General features: G+C 39.3%; 2 protein-coding genes across 5 annotated transcripts in view; one reads left to right on the forward strand and one right to left on the reverse strand.

Moving 5' to 3' along the window:
• Positions 1-46: 46 nt before the first annotated feature.
• Positions 47-14,831, forward strand: ZDHHC6 (zinc finger DHHC-type palmitoyltransferase 6). 2 transcript variants are annotated; one of them, XM_060034065.1, is made up of 11 exons: positions 47-254; positions 1,276-1,749; positions 2,396-2,487; positions 3,668-3,827; positions 5,035-5,196; positions 6,832-6,885; positions 10,821-10,988; positions 12,031-12,072; positions 12,769-12,914; positions 13,007-13,053; positions 14,067-14,828. In XM_060034065.1, the coding sequence occupies exons 2-11, from the start codon at positions 1,483-1,485 to the stop codon at positions 14,168-14,170; spliced, it is 1,242 nt and encodes a 413-aa protein (XP_059890048.1). In that variant the 5' UTR covers positions 47-254; positions 1,276-1,482; the 3' UTR covers positions 14,171-14,828. The 2 variants fall into 2 exon arrangements, with proteins under 2 accessions (XP_059890048.1, XP_059890049.1); XM_060034066.2 differs by lacking the exon at positions 47-254 and having other exon boundaries at positions 1,576-1,749; positions 3,760-3,827; positions 14,067-14,831.
• Positions 14,832-17,213: 2,382 nt separating this feature from the next.
• ACSL5 (acyl-CoA synthetase long chain family member 5) overlaps positions 17,214-23,707 on the reverse strand; it is a 49,258-nt gene continuing 42,764 nt past the window's right edge. For 2 of the 3 annotated variants that reach the window (XM_060034067.1, XM_060034069.1), the window contains 8 exons: positions 22,806-22,878; positions 22,440-22,528; positions 22,040-22,156; positions 20,400-20,543; positions 19,676-19,777; positions 19,133-19,204; positions 18,602-18,748; positions 17,215-17,862 (listed from right to left, as the gene is read on the reverse strand). In XM_060034067.1, the coding sequence (XP_059890050.1) occupies positions 18,608-18,748; positions 19,133-19,204; positions 19,676-19,777; positions 20,400-20,543; positions 22,040-22,156; positions 22,440-22,528; positions 22,806-22,878 (738 nt within the window). In that variant the 3' untranslated portion in view covers positions 17,215-17,862; positions 18,602-18,607. Of the gene's footprint in view, positions 17,863-18,601; positions 18,749-19,132; positions 19,205-19,675; positions 19,778-20,399; positions 20,544-22,039; positions 22,157-22,439; positions 22,529-22,805; positions 22,879-23,707 lie in introns of all 3 variants that reach the window. The other variant, XM_060034068.1, reaches the window with a different exon arrangement.

Consider the following 23,707-nt stretch of genomic DNA (forward strand, 5'->3'; position numbering starts at 1 on the left):
CCGGAAGTGGCTGTCACGGAGTCTGCGCACTGAGCCTGAGCGGGAGAGCTGCGGCGAGGCCGATGGCGGAACAACGCGAGGGTGGAGGCTGGTGCCGAACTCCGGCCTCTAGCACACAGGATTTACTTTCTACTTGCGCTCGGCTGGGGTACCCATGACGGAGTTATCCGAGCCTGAGAAAACCTGCTCCGGGTGAGCCCGAGCCGCCCCGGAAATGCGATGGCCAAAGAGCGGGCACTGAGGACCAGACCGAGGTGGGAGTCAAAGCACGGGACGTAACCATGATTTTGGCGGTCTTCGCTCCACCCGAGTGAGGCCAGAGTCTCCAGAGTGTTGAGACCAACCACTCTTATCAAGATGTTCTTCCCCTGAGTGAGGATTTCTAAGCGCTCTGCTCCATGACACGGGCGGGAAATTGAGGCACAAGGCAGCGGCATCTGTTGCATGGAAGTCTTTGTTACTCTGTTCCTCTGGTCTTCTTCCCTTGACTCACTCCAGTCCAGTCCGAAATACCCTTCTACAGATCTTCCCGGCGCTCGCCGTCCTGACTTCCCCGTCCCTCGCTCCGGGAGACACTTCTTCTTCTTCTTTTTTTTTTTTTTTTTTTGCCTCAAATATTCTCATCATGTTCCTTCTCATATACACCTCCGATCCTGAGTTCACACACACTTATCTCTCCCCTCCCTTCCTTGCAGTCTCTTTGCTTTCACCCTCCCGCTTCTTTACTTTGACACAAATAGACCCTTAAGTTAGTGTTTGGGGGGCAACCTCAGGCAAATGGTGTAGACCATGTCTGGATCATACTTTATGTAATTCGAGACTGGGTAAGAGGCAGTTTAGAACTCCATAGAGGGAGTTTGATGACTTGGCTTCTGTTGAGTTACCGCCGTGGTTTACTCACTCAGCCTCTCCAAGCCATTTTCTTTTCTATGAAGAAGGAAGCTGGATTAGGCCAACCCTAAGGCCCTCCTTCCCAGCTCTAAAATTCTTCGTCTCCTCAAACCATTTACTAAACGGTTGCATAGACACAGTCCTCTGACAAGTTGGGAACAAAAGAATAAAAACAACCATTTTACAATCACGTGTCCAGTTTAGGTGCTATTCAGACATGAGGAAAGTTTGGATACGACGAAAATAGTTCTTTTTGACGTTTGATGAGGTACTCATTCCATAGTAAAGTACTTGTGAGCTGCTTTTGTTTAGGTGATTATTGGAATTAACAAATACAGTACATAGTAAAATGTCTTACCGAACTTTCTCATTTTGTTTCTTTAGATTGGATTTCAAACCAAGGTACTGGATTCTCCTAGAAAACATAAAGAGTGTGTAACAGTGAACATGGCATAATCTGCATTAACATCCCACAATGTGAAGGCATGACAATTAAGGAACACACGTGGACTTGTGGCACATGGAAATGTATGCACAGGAAAAGGAAATCTATAGTTCTTTAAAAACAGGAACGAGTTCTTCCTCACCAAAATGGGTACATTCTGCTCAGTTATCAAGTTTGAAAATCTACAAGAAGTAAAGAGACTTTGTCACTGGGGTCCCATTATAGCCCTTGGTGTTATAGCAATATGTTCTACCATGGCCATGATTGACTCTGTGTTGTGGTATTGGCCTTTACACACCACTGGAGGAAGCATGAACTTCATCATGTTGATAAATTGGACTGTCATGATTCTTTATAATTACTTCAATGCCATGTTTGTTGGTCCTGGCTTCGTCCCTCTGGGGTGGAAACCGGTAAGAAAAAGATTCCTTAAGATGGTGAACCCTCATGATAATCATATGTTTAGTTTTTGCCTTATCTGCCAACCAATAAGATCAAACACAGCCTGCTCTTTGCTTTGGTAGAGACTAAGTGTATTATTCTAATCACCGATTATTTAGAGCTCAAAGACTTTATTTTATACTGGTTTGAAAGTATGGATCTAAATTAGTATTTCCCAAAGCAATTTCATTAAATACTTCTGCTTTAAAAAAAAAAAAAAAATGGAAGGGTGGTGATGAGTGCATAAGTTTCTAGGAAACACTGCATATCATTCACCTCATAATTCTACAGTGTGGTTTGGCTCTAGGATCTTTTTTCATGTAACATATTAACATCCCTTATAACTGAGAAAAACTCTTTAGAAACTACTGTTTTAAACCATAAAGTATTCAGAAATAACAGACAGCCTGGTAATAACAAGTCACGCCTTATGAATAAATATTATGGTTTGATTTTCTTTTATGGGAGATGGGGAAAGGATGGAATTTGAATTTTAACTTGCATTTTCAGCCATTATATTTGAGTTAAAATATTTTTAAATAGTGAATTTCTGGTAACAGCAACATCACTTTTCCAATTACCCAGAAGTTTATGTTTTGTTTCTATTTTGCTGCCAAGGAAAATTCTCAGGATAGCATGTACCTCCAATATTGTAAAGTCTGCCAAGCATACAAGGCACCACGGTCACATCATTGCAGAAAGTGTAACAGGTACTGTCTTTGCTATTCATTGGGGATTGATCAACTTGATTACTGGTCTTTTGTTATTCTTTCTACCACATCAATCCTAGTTTTATTTTCTGCAAGGTGGCTACTTTATAAATAATGTCAAAATAATTAAGTGTCATAATCTTCATTTTACTTTTAAATTGTCAATTTTGATAAGTATTACTCTTTTTTGTTATAAGTGAAAAGAGTTTTCTAGAAAAGTACAGGTTTACTTTGCTTCTTGCCTTGCCAAGAGCAGGGTAAAAAGTTACACCGTTAGGTTGTTTTCATAAATCAGGATTAATTCTCGACTGTCATCTTGACTAGCCTTAGAATTGTTCTGAGTCTAAATTATAAATGAGACCTGCTTTTTCCATTATTTAGTTGACTAACATTTACACTTTATACAGATCTAATAAATGAATCCAGGTGCCTATTATCACAGGTGTTTTATATGCAAAACTTAATTGGAAGAAAACAGAATCACTATGAAAAATGTGAATTAAGCTAGAACCTTTTTTAATGAACACCTATGTCCAGTGATAAATAAGAAATTTATGATGAGAATGCTGAGGTTTATGGGGACCATTGGAGGGGCAAATAAAGTTTAGTTTGAGGCAAGAAAATTTTCTTCTAGCAGCCTCAAGGAAGGGAAACAGAGTAAGACTTTGCTTATTAAACCACATCTTATATTCCGGAGTTAGCTTGCTTAGCTTAGAGACTCCACATCTAAAGAATACGAGCAGGAAGGAAGGAAGTTACAGGCGTCTGCTAGGTCCCATCAACCCCAGTGGAGATTTATAAGTAATTTTGTTCAGTCTCTGTTGTTTTCCACTTCAGTCACTGCATTTCAGAGCTAGAGGAAAACCAGGAACTATGCTCATTTCTTTATAATGAACTTCTCAGCGGGCCTCCAGACTTCTTTAAACAAAGTCACTTGTAGCAGACATCTTTTCCTCAGACGCTGTTACAAAGCCTGCCCTTTCTTGTGTTGTTTAAAATTTAAAAGAAGTCACTGTTTAAAAACTCATAAAGATTTTTCTTTGTGTTCCATGAAGTATAATTTCTCTGTGACCATGCGTGGACATGCTAGATTCCGATGTGCTTGATCTTTTGAAGACCAAAGTTATTTAAAGTAGACAGGATTTTCTGCCTCACATTTTATGTAAATTTTTCTTGTTAGGTGTGTGATGAAGATGGACCATCACTGTCCTTGGATCAACAACTGCTGTGGTTATCAAAATCATGCTTCGTTCACACTGTTTCTCCTTTTAGCACCACTGGGTTGTATTCATGCTGCCTTTATTTTTGTTATGACAATGTATACACAGCTTTATAATCGGGTAAGAAAATGTTATAAAATCATGCCAGCTTAAATAGTAGTTATTAAGATTATTTAAGAAGTTCCTTTTGGAAATATGCTTTCTACAATTTAGGTGGGGAAATAGAACTTTGTAACTTTATAATCCTCAATAAGGACTCCTTTTAAAAAAGCAGTAAAACAGTTTTTAAGATGAGGAAAGATTATTTTGTTCTGGAAACTCACCTTATATGCTCTAGTTGAAGTTGACAATTATTTTAGTACTATGTATAACTTACTGGACTTCAAACTTGGTAGCTGTGGTAAAGAATAGTTAGAGGAAAAGGCAGAAGAGGGAGAAAAAAGGCAATACTAGTGCTTTCTGTTTCCATTCGATCCTGTGGCCAGTTGTAGTTCTTTTGTTCATTTCTAAATCCAGTGTCCTGGAACGTGGCTCACAGAGCAGGTGCACGTTCTAAGATACGGTACAACTGATTGAGTTGATTTATGGGCAAGTAGTCATGAGATAAAGTTCAGTCGTCGCAAATTGAGGCCCCTAAAGAGGGCTGGAGGGTCAGTGAGGGAAACAGGCCTGGTGGGATGTGGTAAGCTGGAAAACACAGGTCCTTCACACAGGGAACAGCCCATGTTTGACTTCAGCCAGTTCTTGATGTTTGGAAATCCAGCCTGGTGATGTCAGATCATCCGGTTTTTCAAGAAAAATCTGAAAATCTGGACTTTCTATGTGAAATCTGATTTCTAAATCACTAAATTTCTAAATGTTGGTACCTAACTGAATATTTTAAAACATTTTGTAGGCCAGGCAGTACACATCAGCAGGCCATATTTGGCCTACATTTTGCTAGTTTTTAAACCTCTCGTTGTGGAACGTGAGGGAAGAAACCACTGAATGCTAGGCTATGTTTGTCGCTGTGGAAATCACTGTAAATAGAGGAAAACAAGGAGAGGATGGGAGACGCAGTTACAGCTTAGATTGGTGGTGTTCATGCGTAGTAATGTTTGTGTGGTCTACGTAACACTTTCTGAGGGAACAATAACAAACAAACAAAAAACGTCTTAGAATACTGAAGAATGATATCGTGCATGTCAGTATGAGTTCAAACCACAGTATTGATTAGAAACAGCTCTGTTTGCTTTGGCCACAGTGTCAAGTTGTCATTTGTTGATCCTTTTGACCAAGTTCTTTTAAATGGTAGAGTATGGCTGTGTGTTGTTGTTATTGTTTATAGCTCTCCTTTGGGTGGAACACGGTAAAGATTGATATGAGTGCAGCCCGGAGAGATCCTCTTCCGATTATGCCGTTCGGATTAGCTGCATTTGCTGCCACCTTGTTTGCCTTGGGATTAGCTTTAGGAACAACCATAGCTGTTGGGATGTTGTTTTTTATCCAGGTAAGTTCCTCTATTACCTCTAGCTAAAGTTGTCAAGTTATTGGGGCCACTTGTAAAGAGAAAGAGATAAAGCTTCCATTTAAGTATGCAGTGTGAAATGGAGATTATTGTTATGTATTCCATCTAGGTGATTAATTTAATCTTCTACTAGTCAGATAATTTTGAAGTGACTTTGCCAGAATTTCTAGGTTGTTGATTTAATTTTAAAAATACTAACTTAGAGTTATATAGCATTTTATACTTGAGAAAGCTCTTCTCACCGTCTCTCTTGATCTTCACATCAACCCCAAAAGAGGTCGAAGAGGAGTATTATTTTCCCTTCCTTACAGATTAGTAATTAAGTCACAGGAAGGTTAAGTGACATAGCCAAGATCATCCATTCATGTATTCAGTACACATATATTCAATGAACATAATTGTTATTATTTTATAGTAGCATATATTAAATCAAAATCATAATAGCAAAGCTAACATTTATTGAGTGCTGTTTTAGGCTTTTTACATGGGTCAGCTCATTTAATCTCCATAACAACCCTGTAATATAGGTGCTATTTAATGTCTACTCTGTGATGAATCACTTTGCTAATTACTGAGGCTACAAGAATGAAAATGAAGGGTTCCTGCCATTAGGGAACTCACAATGAGTGGTGAAGAGTTAACTAATACAGGGTCATGTGTATAGCATAGATTTATGTACAGAGTGCAGTGAGAACACAGAGAAGGAGGATGTGGCCCTGAACGGATCAAAAAATAGTTCTTATGACTCATTTCATTTGCTTAATTAGTTTATTCATTCATTGAAGGCCCATTGTGGACCAGGTATTGTGCTAGGCCCTTGGAATATGATAAGGACTCCCAGTCCAGGTTTGTTCTTACTGTGTCACACTGTCTCCATGAAGGCACATCGAGACTTCAAAGAATTGCAGGACATATAGAATTAGAAACGCTGGGCTTGAGGGCCCTGATGCATCACCCAACCCTTTTTGAACTCTTGGTTTTAAAATAACCTGGTTTTGGTTATAGTTCACATTTTCTACTAGCCTGGGATCAAATTCTTTGAAAAATTTTCCCCGATCCCTAGAATTAAGAAGCATATTAGAAATAAACTAAAATCCTGTGGTGTAAAAACCTACATAAATGGAATTGCCATAGCTAGGAAGATCAAAAAATAGAATCAGGACTGAAAATATTCAGTTTTTACAGCAAGCAAAATATCTAGGTTGACTGAAATGAGTCACTGTTACTTGTAATAAATAGATTAATCATGTATTTAAGATTAAAAATAGTGGTAAAAGATTTCAATAGCATAATCTATGTAATACTGATTGAATGGATTATTATCAATATTTTATTAATACTCTGAAAAACCTATTCAGAAGCTAGTACATAAAACATGATTTTTTATTTAAACAGTAGATTCAGATTTGACTGTGGATCGATGTAGTCATTCATGTGAAGATGTACAGTGGTTAAGAGTCAGATGGACCACACTCTGTTACTTAATCTCTGTTATCCTGATATCTTCATCTATGGAGTGGAACAATAAAAACTACCTCGTAGGGTTAGTGTAAAGATTATAATCTTAAATGAACCAGTCACATTATGAAATTTTACTATTTATCATTTAATTTCCAGATGAAAATAATTCTCAGAAACAAAACTTCTATTGAATCATGGATTGAAGAGAAGGTAAATTTTATAATTGTTCCTCAATATCGATAAAGTACTGATTAACTAATAGACCAGATTAACTAATAAATGCCCCAAAATGAAAACTTGGCTACCAAATGGCTTCCTTACGTCATTTGCATGCCATGTAAAAGGCGATCATGGGAACCGTTTGATTTATTCCTGGTTTAATATGACTCCCACAGAGCTCTCTCACACACTGAGTTGTTGAAGAGGGCTAAGCCACACATGAAACCATTTTGGCTCCTCTCAGACTAGAGGAGAAGGGAACCCATTGGGAAAGGAACTTCTGTCCTACCAAGGTGCCATCACATAGGCTTTAGACATCAGATGGGCTTATAACATTTAGCTTGTTACAAACCTCACAACCTCCAGTACATACTTCACGCTGTCCATTGTGATTCTGATATAAAAAGTACATCTGACTACCCCACTCCCTATTTAAAACTTCTCAGAGCCTCACTATCACTGTAGCAGGGGTTGTAAACCCAAATGCACTAGGGCCCAGGCAGATAACCTAGATGCGGGGAGCCAGTCTGTGGGCCAGAGCTGCCCGGCAGACGAAGCTGATTGGTGCCACAGGGAAATCCTCACCCAGTATTGTGAGATCGTATATATATTTTTTTTTCCAAGAAAAGTCAGAGATCTGGATTTCTGTGTTACCTCCTTTCTATTTTTAAGCATTGACAAGCAATTCAGATTAAAAACAAACAAAAAGCCTTTGTGGGACAAATAAAACACCTATAGGACATATTTAGCCTCCCGGCAGCCAGCTGGTGAGCTTTCATTTACAGCAGCAGTTCTCAAACTTTTTGGTCTCAGGACCTTTTACATTCTCAAAAATTGTTAAGGACACTAAAGAGCTTTTGTTAATGTGTATTATATCTATTGACATTTGCCATATTTTCTAACTGAGAAAATCTTTGAATATTTATTATTTCACTTTAAAATAACAATAAATCCATTATATGTTAATAAAAATAACATGTTTTTGGGAAAAATAATTAAATTTTCCAAAATAAAATAGGAAGTGGTATTTTTTTTGTATAAATCTCTAATATCTGACTTAACAGAAGACAGTTGGATTCTCACATCTACTTCTGCATTCAATCTGTTGAGATATGTTGCTTTGATTGAAGTATATGAAGAAAATTCAGCCTCAGATAAGTAGGTAGAAAAGGGTGGAGTATTTTAACATGTCTTTTAGATAATAGTGGATATTCCTTGATAATACATTAAAGCTTGACAAGTGCTAGTTCTTGAGAGGTTAGCTGCATGTGAGATCTGAAACTACATCAGTAAACTCTTTGTATTCTTTCGTATTTAAATCCATCAATCTATCTTGCTCTTTGAATGGACCTGGTACCCACACAGGGCATCAGGCATCGGTCATTTGGAAAATAGTAGTTTACAGCATTACACAGATTTTTTAAATGTTGACACATTTCATTATACAGTATCTAAAAGCCGCATTCATTTATATCACTACCAATTTTATGGGGAAAATCTTTAAATATTGGAAAGCTGTCAAGCTCATAGTTGTGGCTATAAATTTTCCAAATTCCAATTTTCACTTGAAAGCCTTATTTTTTCCACTGGCAACAAATACTCAGTTGTTTATATGAAGTAACAGCCTGACTTTGTTCATTTTCGAGAAGATATCCACTAAATACCAAGGTCTGAATAACCTTGGTTTTTCTGTTACATTACTCATTCTTTCATGTAAAAATAGCATTATATGAAAAAAGCTGGCTACACAGCTTTTGTTAGCTCACAACTCAAACAAGTGTTTTTCTTGAGATAAGCACTTTGGCAAGCTTTATGTGTACTTCCCATTTTGTCACACAGAATATTAAAAAGACATCTACTTTAAAAAAAAAGACATCTACTTGAGGGCTGAGATTTAATAAAAATAATTTTTATTTCTTCATCAAGAAATTTTTATGTAAAACTGGGCTTTTTGTTGGTTTGGTTTTGTTTGAATTATGAGTGTGTAGCAGTGAAGAATATAGCACCTATTAATACAGTTTGGTGCCACTGTCTTGATTCCTGCTTAAGGTGCCAGTAGTTTTACCCACCGTTGCAAATGTCAACACCATGAAGAAGGCAAATAACATCTTCGTATTATTATGAAAGTTGTCTGACTTTGTTGAACTCCAAGAAAAGGTCTTGGGGACTCAAGGAGGTATGCAGAGCATACTTTGGGAACCACTGATGTACGGGTTTAAGTCCAAGCTCCTTAGCTTAAGCGTAATATCAATAAAACCTTTTATATCTTGCTCTTACCTGCTTCTCCAGCTTCATTTCCACCCCTCCCACCCCATTCACACTCAATACCAGCTAATACCAAATAGTTTGCACATCTTATGCTTCTGTATCTTTCCACATGTTGTTCCCTCTGCCTAGAATATTCTTTCCCCCTATTTTTTGCCTAATTTCTTGTCCCTCAACACTTAATTTAGCTGTCACTTCCTCCAAGGAACCTTCCTTGACTTTCCCTAGACTAGGTTAAGTACTTCTGTACCATTTTCCTGTAGCACTTACTGCACATCTCTGTCACCTTTTAACACACAGTATTGCTGGAATCCCCCATCTTCACTGAGTGCTTCTCTTAAAGACCATGCCTTGGTTATTTTTGTAAGCTACTCTCATCCTTAGCACTTTTTCTTTCTTAATATTCTAGATCTCTATTCTCGGAGTCTCTTAATTCATTTTGAAGACTGAAGCTTTTGCTTTTAAAAAGGGAAAAGAAATTACCCTTTACTGTCTGGGTGGGGATGGACTTACATGTTGTCATGTTACAGCTTGACAATTTTAATTGAATCAACATCACTTTATAAGTAACTGCAAAAGCTTTTCCCTAAAATACTATCCCCTGATAATATTTCAAGGTATCATCTCTAGTTAGCATAATGTGTTCACATTAGATTAACAGTGTTTTTTTGCTAATGACCAAAGCTCTTTATAAAGTGCCATGCTAAATCTAGAAGTTATTTTAAAACTGGCGCTCTGTTGCTCAGTAGAAATCAAATAAATGATTGTATTGATATTAAAATGTATCAGAATTACAGATTTTATTACACTGTAAGTATCAACTGGATTTGTACACTTATTGTAGGAATAAATGGTGTATCTTTATACCACTAGGTGTCAGTGGAAATTCAGAAATTCTAAGAAATTTCTTAGAAATTTCTATCAGAAATTCTAAGCCAGTTTATCCCTTTAAGTAAAAGCTAACAATTTAAATGCCTAGAATATAATTTATGAAACCTGAATATTTATATATATATGCATAAGATGTACATATAAATGCCTCCATAAATAAGTATATAGACATATGTAATGGTATATAAAACTGAAAGATCTCTTACACATACTTGCTAGCTTTAAAAAATAATAATTTTCATAGAATGATGACTCCCCCGTCACACCTTTCCTGGCCACTCACACAGGTGTTGCTGCCACCCAGGATGCAGCCATTGCATTCTAGTGCACCCCACCTAACGGTTCCTTCCATCCTGAATAAACCCTTGTTTTCTCTTAAACCTCCTTATCAGTATGTCTTCTTTACACCTGGATTCCTTTGTTCTGCTGAACAAGCAAGAACATTGAGGACTTTTTCTACATGGAATAAAGTTACTGACTCCTTTAATAAATGTTTTTGAATGCTTAAATTTGGTCTTATTTAGGCGTATTCCTGAGTAACTCCTGTCAGACATTTTCTGGATGGTCTCATACAAGGTTGGTATTGTGTGTCAGGTTCTTCCTATATTGTGATAAGTGTGTTTATTTCTCCTGTGTACTCTAGCGTTACAACAAGGAGGAAGCATTTTTAGGTATGATACAAATTTGAGGAATAAATGTTCTCGATAGTATATTACTAAAAGCCACTTAAGACAGATGTATCTGCCATCTTACATCTTTGTTACCCACAGGCTAAAGATCGAATTCAATATTATCAACTAGATGAAGTCTTTGTTTTTCCTTATGATTTGGGAAGTAGATGGAAGAACTTTAAACAAGTTTTTACGTGGTCAGGGGTCCCCAAAGGAGATGGACTGGATTGGCCAATAAGAGAAGGCTGTCACCCGTACAGCTTAACAGTGAGTATTTTTGTTCAGATAGTCTTGCCTTTTTGCCTCACCTTCTTCCCCTTAACTTCTCCTTAACTCCAATGGCATTTTATAGTAAAATAAGTAATAAGAATTTTTTCAGTATGTCAAATGAATCTAAATTAATTCTAAAGCGCTCCTTGTATCATGTCCCTCCTTCTATTTAAATCATTCCTTATCTCTCCATACCTGTGAGATTCCTTAACTTAGTTTTATAAAATCTGGCCAAAAGCTACCTTTCACCTACATCCTAGCAGGAATCATCCTTTCCAATCAGCCTAGTCTACTCAGCGAATTCCTGGTACATTCCTGACACCTAACTCCTCCCCAACACTGTTTTTTCTATGTCATATGAGCTCCTGTTTATCGGAAATTATTCAGACCAGTTCCAGTGCCCTCTCTTCCATAAAGACTTACCTCCCCGCTCTAGACTCAGCTGGATTTGGCACTTAATCGTATACTAATGCATATTAGCACATGAGGTCTCATCTTTATTTAATTCTTGTATCTTATGTCTTTAACTTAACTTGGCAAGGTTCTAGGCAGAGGTTATTTCCCCTGCTATATCTAGTGTAGTAACATTTAATAAACTTGCTGAATAAGTGGAGAAAAGGAGTTGAAATGGTGAATTTTAATCAAGACTCATTGTTGGTGAATTTTGCAGTCTGTTTGCCCTCTCTCTAAAGAATCAGTGAGTCTCTGTATCCTCTTCACCTCAAGGACGAGCCCGGAAGCCCCCTGAGGGCAGAGAGCGCATCTCCCTGATTCCTGGGCCACAGGGAGTGCTCTGTGAATAAAGACATTGGAGAGGGAACACTGAGGAGGCCCCACTTCAGTACCAGTTTTTAGTCACAGGGCCTTCTTTCCATGCTAAAAAAAAAAAAAAAAAAGGCGGCCTTTAAATTGTCAGCAATTTGAAATGTTGGAAAATTGGGAGTTTGTCCTGTCACTGTGCTATAGTAAATGAGGAAAGCCTGTTTTTAAACATTGAGATAAGAGACTTCATTGTTTTTTTTTTATATCTTCCAAACAGATAGAACAGTTGAAACAAAAAGCAGATAAAAGAGTCAGAAGTGTAAGTAATTCTTTTGCAATGATACTAATTTCTTTTTCTTTTGTCAGGCTCTGTACTTCTGTGTAGTTTTAAAATTGCCTTTGAGTAAAAACCAACTGTTAGCTTTTATTAACTAATATTTCTTAATACATTTGTTGAAATTTAATGCATATTAGTTTTGTTTTCATTTAAATAGTTTGTGCTGGAGGTTTGGAGGGAATGTAGTCAATTTATGTTGTCAGAAGATAATTATCCTCAATATAGTTCCCTAGTGTGAAACTCGTCCTTACAGTGATGCTGAATAATTCAACGGCCACTAGCTACATGTGGCTATTTAAATTTAAATTAATTTAAATAAAATTAAAATTTAAGTCCCTTGGTTGCACCAGCCACATTAAAAGTGTTCAGTAGCTACATGTGTCTAGCGGCTATCACACTGGATACCACAAGTATAAAACATTTCTATCACTGCAGAAAGTTCTACTGGACAGCACTGCTTCTAAAATTTCATTCTTAGCCATGTGCTTGAAATGAAGGGTAAGGAAAAGCCTGAGAATTAGAAGCATCAATTAATTACCTTCTATAAAGGGTAGGTAGGGAACCAGGAGGGAAAGACTTGCCTCATATTTTGGATCTACCTTTAACAGTTTACATTCAAACTTCAAAAACCTCAGGTATGAGTTAATATTAAATTGTTCTTCTGCTCACTGATGACAGGTTCAGTATAAAGTAATAGAAGATTATAGTGGTACCTGCTGTCCTTTGAATAGAGGAATCAAAACCTTCTTCACGAGCCCCTGCACTGAAGAGCCTCGGATAAGGCTACAGAAAGGGGAGTTCATTTTAGCCACAAGAGGCTTACGGTAAGTGACAGAAAGTAGTGAATTTCTTCTTGAATGACGAAATTGGCATCTAGCCAAAAAAAAAATTAATTTTAATCTTTTAAATATTTCAGATACTGGTTGTATGGAGATAAAATTCTTGATGATTCCATTAAAGAAGGTATGAAAGTGGAAGGGGGTGTTTAAAGAACAAGACTGCCAGCAATAGCTGCAAATTTTACAAGAATAACTTTTATAAACAGTCACGTCACGTGCATTAGGGGAACTAAATAGGAAGGCACATCATTAAACAACAAAAAGAAGCTCTTTGTATTATTTCTCCATACACTTGTATTTATTGGGTCTTTGCAATGATTAGCAAACATCACACCCCATACTTAACTATGCAATAGGCACTTGTGGAAGTGCTTCACTTGTGGTATTCAGGTCCCCAACAGCCCCCCGAGGTATTGGTGAGGGAACTGAAACGTGGAGAGGCTAAGCAACGTGCCCAAGGCCACGCTAAATGCAGATGGAGCCAAGACTCCAGCCCACGCAGTCTGGCTCCAGAGCCTATGACTAAGCTGCCATGCTATACGCGCCCCCATTGAATGACTCGTCCTATTAAGTTATTATAAAAACTAATGAACTGAAACTGTGTCCTTGATTTTTTATTTACTTTTAAGAATTGTTCCTTTTTAAAGTAAAGATTAACCCAGGATGCTCTTTTGAAAACACTGGGTTAATCATAAATTAACCCATGTGACAGCTTAGGCAAGCTTGATATAGAAGTGCACAAGTTAGAGAAAGTCTAAAAGGAAAATTCACAAAGGCTACAGGGAGATAGTCCCCCGGAACAGATGAAGTATGACAGAGCCATCCTCCTTCATGGTCACACACATGTACGTGAACACCAAGTTGCCCCCACTCCACTGGGGCTCTCCTGAGCCGCATCAGCTCCTTCCCAGATGATGCAATTTGGGAAATATCTGTTTCCTAGCTTGTTAGGAACATTTTTTTTTTAATTTTATTTATTTATTTAACTTTAACCACATATTGTGCTTATAAAAGATGGTGGGGGGTGGTAAAGTCTAACTAAAAGCTTATTAATTGGAAGTAATAGAACTCATGGGTCTCACAAATGTCATTGTGGTATATCTGACTTTTTCATATCAGTTTCATTTTCTCCCTCAGATGTTTCAAGAATAAGAGGATGGTTCCCTAGAAACTGTGTAGAAAAGTGTCCCTGCGATGCTGAAACAGATCAAGCCCCAGAGGGCGAGAAGAAAAATAGATAGCCACTTTTGAAGTAAAATTACTCTAAGTCTGCTCCATTACTTGAAAATTGTACATATTACTAAAGAATTATGCAATGAGCCTACTCTGGTTAAGGTGTTCTTTTCCTCAAAGGTGCCCTAATGCCATGATCTAAATATTTTTATTATCATTTTGAAATGGAGAAGCCATTCTGCACATACCTTTGAATTCCTGCACCTCGATGCCACCGCTCCCTCTCCCCAAAAGGAAAAACACTTCACCCAAGTAAGTCGATTGCATTTTCTCTAGGATTTTTTTATGCACTGCACACGATGGACCTCACCTGCAGATATAGTTCCCCCTTTGCCAGGAGCATCTGCATGTGATGCTGTTATCCTCTCTCCCCCTCTGCTGAAATTTCTTATGTAATATTCTAGATACTATAGAACTTAATTTGCAGATTCAATGTAAGCTCAGATTTTATTACCCGTCTTTTAATAATGAAGATTTTGTCAAATCAAATAAAGATCAATGGATGTTCTGTATAAATCATAGTTTTTACTCAAAGTATCTTTTTGCTGACGAAAAAGGATTGTCTTAGTTCCTTATGGAAAAACTGCTTTACTGCCTTGTGAAAAATCGACATCTTTAATCATGAGTCTTTAGACATACATATTTGCCTCAAATTACCCAATTAATGGCATATTGAGATCACAGGATTCTAGGAGACGTTTGTTTTTTTTTTTTTTTTTTTTTTTGCGGTACGCGGGCCTCTCACTATTGTGGCCTCTCCCGTTGCGGAGCACAGGCTCTGGACGCACAGGCCCAGCGGTCATGGCTCACAGGCCTAGCCGCTCCACGGCATGTGGGATCTTCCCGGACCGGGGCACGAACCTGCGTACCCTGCATCGGCAGGCAGACTCTCAACCACTGCGCCACCAGGGAAGCCCTAGGAGATGTTTTTTAAATTGAAGTATAATTGGTTGACAGTGTTACAGGTGTACAGCAGTGATTCAGTTATATCTATATATCTATATATATGTGTGTGTATAGATATTCAGTTATATAATATATGTATATATATACACATATATTCTTTTTAGATTCTTTTCCATTATAGGTTATTACAACATATTGAATATAGTTCCCTGTGGTATACAGTAGGTTCTTGTTTATCTATTTTATATATAGTAGTGTGTATCTATTAATCCCAGATTCCTAATTTATCCTTCCTTGCTTCTTTCCCCTTTGGTAACCATGTTTGTTTTCTATGTCTGTGAGTCTATTTCTGTTTTTTAAATAAGTTCATTTGTATCATTTTTTTAGATTCCACATATTAGTGATATCATATGATACTTATCTTTCTCTGTCTGACTTCACTTAGTATGATAATCTCTAGGTCCATCCATGTTGCTGCAAATGGCATTATTTCATTCTTTTTTATGGCTGGGTGATATTCCAGTGCATTTATACACCACATCTTTATCCATTCATCTGTCCATGGACACTTAGGTTGCTGCCATGTCTTGGCTATTGTAAATAGTGGTTCCATGAACATTGGGGTGCATGTATCTTTCTGAATTAGTTTTTTCAGCTTTTCTGGATATATACCCAGGAGTGGGATTGCTGGATCATATGGTAACTTAGTTTTAGTTTTTGAAGGAACTTCCATACTGTTCTCCATAGTGGCTTCACCAATTCCCACCAACAGTGCAGGAGGGTTCTCTTTTCTTCACACCCTCTCCTGCATTTATTTGTAGACTTTTTGATGATGGCCATTCTGACCTGTGTGAGGAAATCTCATTGTAGTTTTGATTTTCATTTCTCGAATAATTAGCAATGTTGAGCATCTGTTCATGTGCCTATTGGCCATCTGTATGGAGAAATGTCTGTTTACGTCTTCTGCCCCTTTTTTGATTGGGTTGTTTATTTTTTTGATATTGAGCTGTATAAGCTGTTTCTGTATTTTGGAAATGACTCCCTTGTAGGTTGTATCCTTTGCAAATATTTTCTCCTATTTTGTAGGTTGCCTTTTTGTTTATGGTTTCCTTTGCTATGCAAAAGCTTCTAAGTGTAATTACGTCCCACTTGTTTATTTTTGCTTTTCTTTCCATTACTCTAGGAGATGGATCCAAAAAGATATTGCTGTGATTTATGTCAGAGTGTTCTGCCTATGTTTTCCTCCAGGAGTTTTATAGTATCCAGTCCCACATTTAGGTCTTTAATCATTTTGAGTTTAATTTTGTATATGGTGTTTGAGAATGTTCTAATTTCGTTCTTTTACATGTAGCTGTTCAGTTTTCCCAGCTCCAGTTATTGAAGAGACTGTCTTTTCTCCATTGTATATTCTTTCCTCCTTTGTCATAGATTAATTGACCATAAGCACCTGAGTTTATTTCCGGGCTTTCTATCCTGTTCCATTGATCTATGTGTCTGTTTTTGTGGCAGTACCATGCTGTTTTGATTACTGTAGCTTTGTAGTATACAAAGCTATTTTTGGGGCTCTTCTAAACACATGAGTAGAATTATAGTAGTCACCTATTCCAGCAGTAATTCTTTCCAAGGCAGGGAACTTGAGCTTTGGGGGTCTGGCTTATAACAGTTAACAATAAGGGAAGGGCACTTGGGGATTCATCAATGAATGAAGCACAACTCTGCCTCATTCCAGTGAGGGGTAGGGAGGTGGACAGACAGTAAAATATATGTCAGATGGAGTCATATATTATGAAGAAAGCAGGTGGGACAGTCTGATGGAGGTGACATTTAAAGTGGATGAGAGGACAGATCACATGTCTCTGGGAGTATCTGCATTTTAGGCAGAACAACAGGCTGGAATGTGGCTGGCATGTTTGAGGACAGGAAGGCAGCCAGTGTGGTGCAGTTGGAATGAGTGAAGGGGGCGTGTGAGAGGAGGTCAGGGAGACAGTGGGCGTTAGATAGACATGGAGGGAAGTTAATTCCTGCCTGCCCTTCTGTTTCAAATATCCAAGAATAGATGTTTCCTCAGCTCTTCTGGGCTCAGGGTCTAGAAAGACCATCCAGGAACATTCTCCTTAATTCCGGTGAGAGACCAGAAAGGAACACTGTTCAAGACTACTTGGATGATAAAGGAGAAAGAACATGAATTGTGCTCAGTTGGAGTTAGGGTTCGACTGGTATTTATTTTATTGTTCACAGCTGTGGGATAAGAAGGCCTGGTCTTCAACGTAGCTATCAAACCTGGTGGCATTCTAGAATCACCTGGGGACCTTTTAAAAATCCTGATGCCCAGGCTGTACCCCTGCCCATGTTAATCAGAATCCCTTAAGTGTCACGCAGGCCTCAATATCTTTTTAAACTCCCAGGTAATTCTAGTGTGTAGCCAAGTGTGAGAGCCACTAGCTTACATGATTGTTAAGGGGTCCTGTCTGAGGCTGGTTCTCGTCACAGTCTGTGGGGAAACACACACCACAGCTTAAGCTATCTGCAGTGGTTTATTCTGAATGCTGAACATTTCCAAACGGAAGCAGCACGTGTTGAAGGGGTGTAAGGTACAGCAGGAACTGAGTCAGGGGAGGAAAGATCAGTCACTTCCTTCCCAGAAGGTAAGCCTGCTGTGCAGGCTTCATGCTTGCCCATAGGTCTTCATTCCCAGTTCAGGAGGTTGTTACTCAGTGCTTGCTTCATTTACTGGAAAAATGCACTTGACGTGAGTTTCAGCTCCTTCCCCCACAGCTTCCAGCTCAGCAGCAAACTGTCGGGAAGAGGTTCAGTTACCAGGTATACTGCAGAAAACACTTTCAGAACATACTTTTTGGACAAAATGTCATAGGCCCAGTTTTAAATTCTCCCAAGTCAGAGAAACTACAGGGTTTAGGAAATGCTGAGTGATCAAACTTTTCCCTTCTGGACACAAACTTCAGTGGACACAGAAGTACAAAGAAGAAATTTGTCTCACAGATATGATTAATTAATATTGTGATAGCTTAAAACTCAATTTTAGTGGTTTTGTGGAATGGTTAGAAAACATGAATTATAAACAGCTTTTCAGAACTTAAAGTTCTCTTAATTTGAACACTGGAGGGCCTAAATGTTGAGACTGCCAACAATTTACGTTTACTAGAAAACATGGAAGAATTCCCAAAGGGTCACTTTGGCCCTTGAACTAGTTACACTTATAAAGGTTGGAGATCACAAGGAAGGAACAAAGATACAAATGGACCTTGAAGAAAGGTATCTTGATAGAAGTAGCCCTAAATGTCAGCAACATTTAAGATGGGAAGGACAAGAGTTATTTAGTTCAAGACTAAGCTTCCACATGGTAAGTTCTCTCACTTAATATTTTTAAAAAGCCCTGAAACTATGGTTTTATAATTTAGTAAGTAGCTACAACAACAGACAGGAGGAAAGACAAAAAAATGAACATAAGATTAGTTTTTAATCCATATTCCCACAAGGCAGGCTACCTCTGAGCCCCTCGCAGCCATAAGTACCTTAACCTACTCCTGGGTTTTCTCGTACAGACTGTTGATTTGAGTCCGAAAGTATTTGGCAAGCTCTCCCCTCTTTGCTTTCAAGGTTGGTGTCAAGAGCCCGTTTTCAATGGAAAATGGCTCTGGATGAAGATAGATGTGTTTGACCTGGGAGGGAAGATGCACGCATACGTGTTTAATAGTGATGTGGACGGTTCCGCAGAGCCCTGTAAATGCTATGGGAAGAACCTTAAAGAATATTTCCCCTCATAAAAGTGGCGCTGATGAAGTGGGAGGGTAACGAGAAAGGTAACACATGCCCATTCTCACACACTAATAACTTGGGAAAGACATGAGTGGAGAAGGAGGAGGAATAATGAACAGCATGAAGGGGCTGGACAGGTAAATGCAAAGGTTACTGTCATTAATGGACTAATAGTACCTCTAAAATCAGTTCCTTGGAAACTACTTTAAAATTTTAAACCCCATTATAAATGCGAACTTTAAAACTTTATGACATGAGAGACCAGGTATAACATGAGTAGTACATACCTGTTCAAAGGATTTAAGGCCACCTTCTGTCCCAGTTTTCTGCAAGTCTTGTAAAATGCTTTCCTTTATAACCTAGGAATATAAAACAGCTCAGAGCATGGCTGTTGAAAAAGAGCCTAAAGGAAAGGCTGAGCATGAACCAATTCAAAATGCCTGCTAAGCTCATCAGGATAAAAGCAGGATATGGGGGTATGTGCCAGCACATGTGATACCTAAATGTTGCTCAAAGAAAAAAAGTCATGGGAAGAAAAAACAAATCTAACTGGTAGCAGGGGTTTTCTCTGGATGGCATTATTTAATTCCTCATTTTCCAGTTATTTTTTCCACAATGCACATGCTGCTATAAAAAGAATAGGGATTTTGGTTGTTTTTAAACTCCCCATCCTCTCTTCCAGTCTAGTAAAAGCAGTCAGTCCACGCCCAGCAAGGGGCTGTTCTTCCAGAGAGGAGGCTCTAGGCAGCTGTGGGTGCCCAAGCTGGGGAGGCCTCCCTTTCCCACGACGGGCCGATGGGTGGGCATAGGCTTTTCTGAGTGAGACTTACTTGGTTTCGGCACAGTTCTGCAAACGAGCCCTTCACCCCAAGTTTGGCTGCAAATGAGGGAAGCACATCTGGGTCAGGAACCACCACTCCCACGAGGAATGACTGGAAAGGAAACAGGCATGTGAACTAGCGCAGCACTGCTCCCCAGTGGGGAAAGAAAGCGTTACCTCAGAATGCATGATCGTACCCAAGCCCTGAAATTCAGTGCTGGCGTCCTACAGTTTTCTCACCATATATTTCAAACCCTCATGGAACTCTGATCCCATTTTCCCACACAACATTTCTACAAAAATGTTCTATTCAAACATGAATAGAAGTGGAGCTCAACATTAAGCTTAAAGCATCTCTGGCCTGTCCATGTCAGTCCTCCCCCACTCCCAAGAAGCTAAGTTTAAGTGCAGTATATATAAGACAGTTTGTGCCAGAAGAACTCCTATTGTAGTGGAAACGAAGTGCACCATGGGGCTCTTCTAATGAATGGCTACCCTTTAGTATAACTGTTTTAACAGTTCTACTGACTTGTTTACAGAGTCTATCATAGTTTCAAAGAATTTGTTTTTTCATCTATAGTGCCTTATTTGAGGTTTGGAGTGTGGCTTCATTTCTTTAGTTTTATAAGCTCAGATCTTCTCATCCTAAATCTACCTATACAGATTTCCTTTAGCTATGGAAGTTGGCATGGTCTGTGCCTGAAACTGGCTGTTGTTAAGACAATATATATTACCCATAAGCTTTCCCCATGTACAAAAATTTGCAACACCAGTCTACTCCTGATGTAGATATCTTCTATCTTCTCTGGAGCAATGTATTCTCCTTGGGCCAGCTTGAAAATGTTCTTTTTTCGGTCGATGACCTTCAGAGTTCCATTCTACAGGAGACAGAGATAACACACACCATCAGTGTTTCTGAGCCCTACTGAGTGATGTCAGTGAAGAGAGAGGTGAAGTCAGAGGTAATCTGCCTTCTTTAAACTTGACCTCTCCATTGACCTTTGGGCAATCTTTCCTTTCTCTTTCTTGGCTTTGGGGAAAGGGGAGGAAGGCAGCTTTCTTCAAAACCTGTCTATACTGCGTGTGTCTTTGAAGAGTCAGTGGGCAGTCTTGGAAAAAGTCCCTTGGACCCACTGGCATTGTGTAAATGGTTGCCTCATCCAATGAAGAAATTTTGCAGCTCTGAATTTCCAACAACTTAATTTCCAATTACTCCTTTTCCAGAACTCTCAGGAATAGGGAAGGTGTTATCTTTTATTAAGACTTTTGAATTAGTTCTCCCCCTCCTTGACTCCCTTTTCTGTATCCCTCCTGTTAGATCCGGGAGCAGGCTATACAGCTCTACTGTGCCACTGCTAATCAAGCAAGTCAGTAATTGCGCTTGTTAGGACAGAAGCAGGGCTGGGGAGGGCTCTCTGACCAGCCACCAGAGGTCATTTGCAGCTTCATTTCTCTGGGCTAATTGGTCTGAGGCGCTTAGGTTTTCAGGGATTTGAATTATAGAATTGGGACAAGTGGCAAATACAGTCCACGTGATCACACCCTGAACAGCGCAGCAGACTGAACCAACCTTGGAACCATTAACAAGGCCGACTCAAGAAATTAGCCATCAATTCAGCCTAACAGACATTATCTGAAAGTGATTAATAAGGCTCAGCCCTTTACAACTCCAGTGGGAGGACACATCTGTTGGCTACATTGTAGGCTTATTAGAACTGAGAACTCTTCGTTATGCAGAAACAGATCTGTTAGCAAAATACCACTAGACCCAAATCTATGAAATACATCATTAGGACCAGTGTTCTTAGAGATCTGTTGTCAAATATTCCTTGAATATCACTTAAATCTTGAGAATATTGAGCAAGAAGGGAGTTTTAAATCTGGTTACATTCCTGCTCCCCCAGCACATAGTAGACAAAAACCTTCCAGAGAGGAAAGCTCTTGGAATATCCTCCACAGGGGTTTAAGGCTCCATGATTACCGTGCCTTAATTTCCTCTCTTAGGAAAACGGGGTTGACAGAGACTACTTACTGCCGATTGTTCGCAAGCTATGCTTTTAAAAAGTCTCAGTGTCTTCCACCAAGAGAGGCTGTGAAGGTCACCGAGGGGCAAAAACTAGCCTCTGCATACACCTTGTTTAGAAATCCTGCGTCCTTGTTTTGATATGTCTCCATATATAAGTGGAAAGAAGCTTATCCCTTTGAAACTCATAAAAGGCAAACACTATAGGCCCATGGAGTTACCACAATTTCTTCCTCAATAAAAGTAAAAATCACAACAACAACAACAAAATAGACTACTACACTTCTTCTTTGGAAAAGTCACCTAATTTTCCTCTGTAGGAACTCCCAGAAATGTTGAGGCAACACCCACCGGGAGCCAGCGGCCAATGTCTCCTGTGTGAAGCCAACCATCCTTGTCCAAGGCTTCCTCTGTCTTCTCAGGGTCCTTCAGGTATCCCTTGAACACATTGGTGCCCTTGATGCAGATCTGCACATAAGATGGTACAAGGTGGTGACAATAGCAAAGGCTGCTGCAAAACACCTACTTTCCTACCACCTTGAATCATTTGATGCTTTCCACTAATGTATGAAGAGCACCAGATTTGAATCCCCATTGTGGGGACTGGAAAGTTAGGCTCAGAGACACTGAATTCCTTGCTAAAATTCTGAATAGAATCAAACACAAACCTGTTCACAATTGTGTGCTTTTTCTGATGCAAACGTCCCCACTATGATTGTCTGAAAATGACTGCCCGGCACAGCCTACCCACCTGTCCTTCGTTGTTCACTGCAAAGTAGTTCATATCTGCCACATCTTCCAGCTTCACATGATTGCAAGCGATGGGGACTCCAACGTGGCCTAAAACACACCGTACTGAATCAGCCAGGGTACCGCAAACGGTGATAATCCCAGCCATATTTCAGAGAGATTTATGGATTGACTCTAAAGGAACAAAACTGAAAAGTCATCTGGCACCAGTGCTGGAGAGCCAAGATGGGAAGCCCCGGACCAAAGCTTAGGTTTGGCGTCTGCCACATTCATCCACAGCACTGAGGTTATCTAAACGCCTGCGTCCTAGTTCATGCAGAACTCCTCCCAACCACTGAACCTCCTGCCCAGCTGACAAAGAACCTACCTGATTTCCAGTCCCCAGGTGATGTAATTGTACAGCCAGCAGTGCATTCTGTTTGACCGTAAGCTTCATATACCTGCGCAAACCAAAGAAGGGCTTTGAGACTTAACTCAAGATAAAGCAGGAGCCGGCCGTGCCCTATGGCAAGACATGAGGAAAGCAAGGTCTCTGAGAGTTGGAGGACACTTAGTGTCCTAATACCTTGAATTTATGCCTGAGCTGCTAAATCTTTACAGCTGTGGATTCACTCAAAAACCAAAAGGGTCCAGAAATAGACCAAAGTATGGAAACATACTATACTTTGGGAAATGTGGCATTTCAGGCTGATGGAAAAAAGCAAGTTATTCATTGAGTGATGGGCAACCCAATGGCAATCAGACTTGAACCAAGGCAATGGAGTGCTACTGAAGGAGCTGAAGAAAGTGAGTAGCATTTTTTAAGGGAAATAGCTATGGTTTGGAACAGGGGTTGGCAAACTTTTTGTATATAGAACCAGATAGTGAATATTTTTGACTTTGTGAGCCACTTGGTCTGTATTTCAACGACTTAACTCTGCCAGTGTAGCACCAAGGCAGCAGTAGACGATATGTAAATAAATGGGTATGGATGTGTTCCACTGAAATTTTACTTATAAATACAGGCAACGGGCCAGATTTGGCCTGTGCTGCAGTTTGCCCGCTCCTGGTATAAAGGATAATCTTGACTGGAGAGGGGATGTGGGGACGTAAGTGCATGGGCTGCAGTGGGGCTATGGCCTGTCATAGGCAGAGCTGGTGGAGAAGGAGAGGAAGGGGTGTGGCAATAGGACCTTCTGACCTATTGGTTTTAGGGAAAGGAAGGTATTAAGACCGGCCAGGAGGATGCTAGTTTGAAAGACCAGAGGAACTCTGACCTTGGCATCAATT

This window comes from Delphinus delphis, chromosome 16 (assembly GCF_949987515.2).
Source record: "Delphinus delphis chromosome 16, mDelDel1.2, whole genome shotgun sequence".
Taxonomy (NCBI): domain Eukaryota; kingdom Metazoa; phylum Chordata; class Mammalia; order Artiodactyla; family Delphinidae; genus Delphinus; species Delphinus delphis.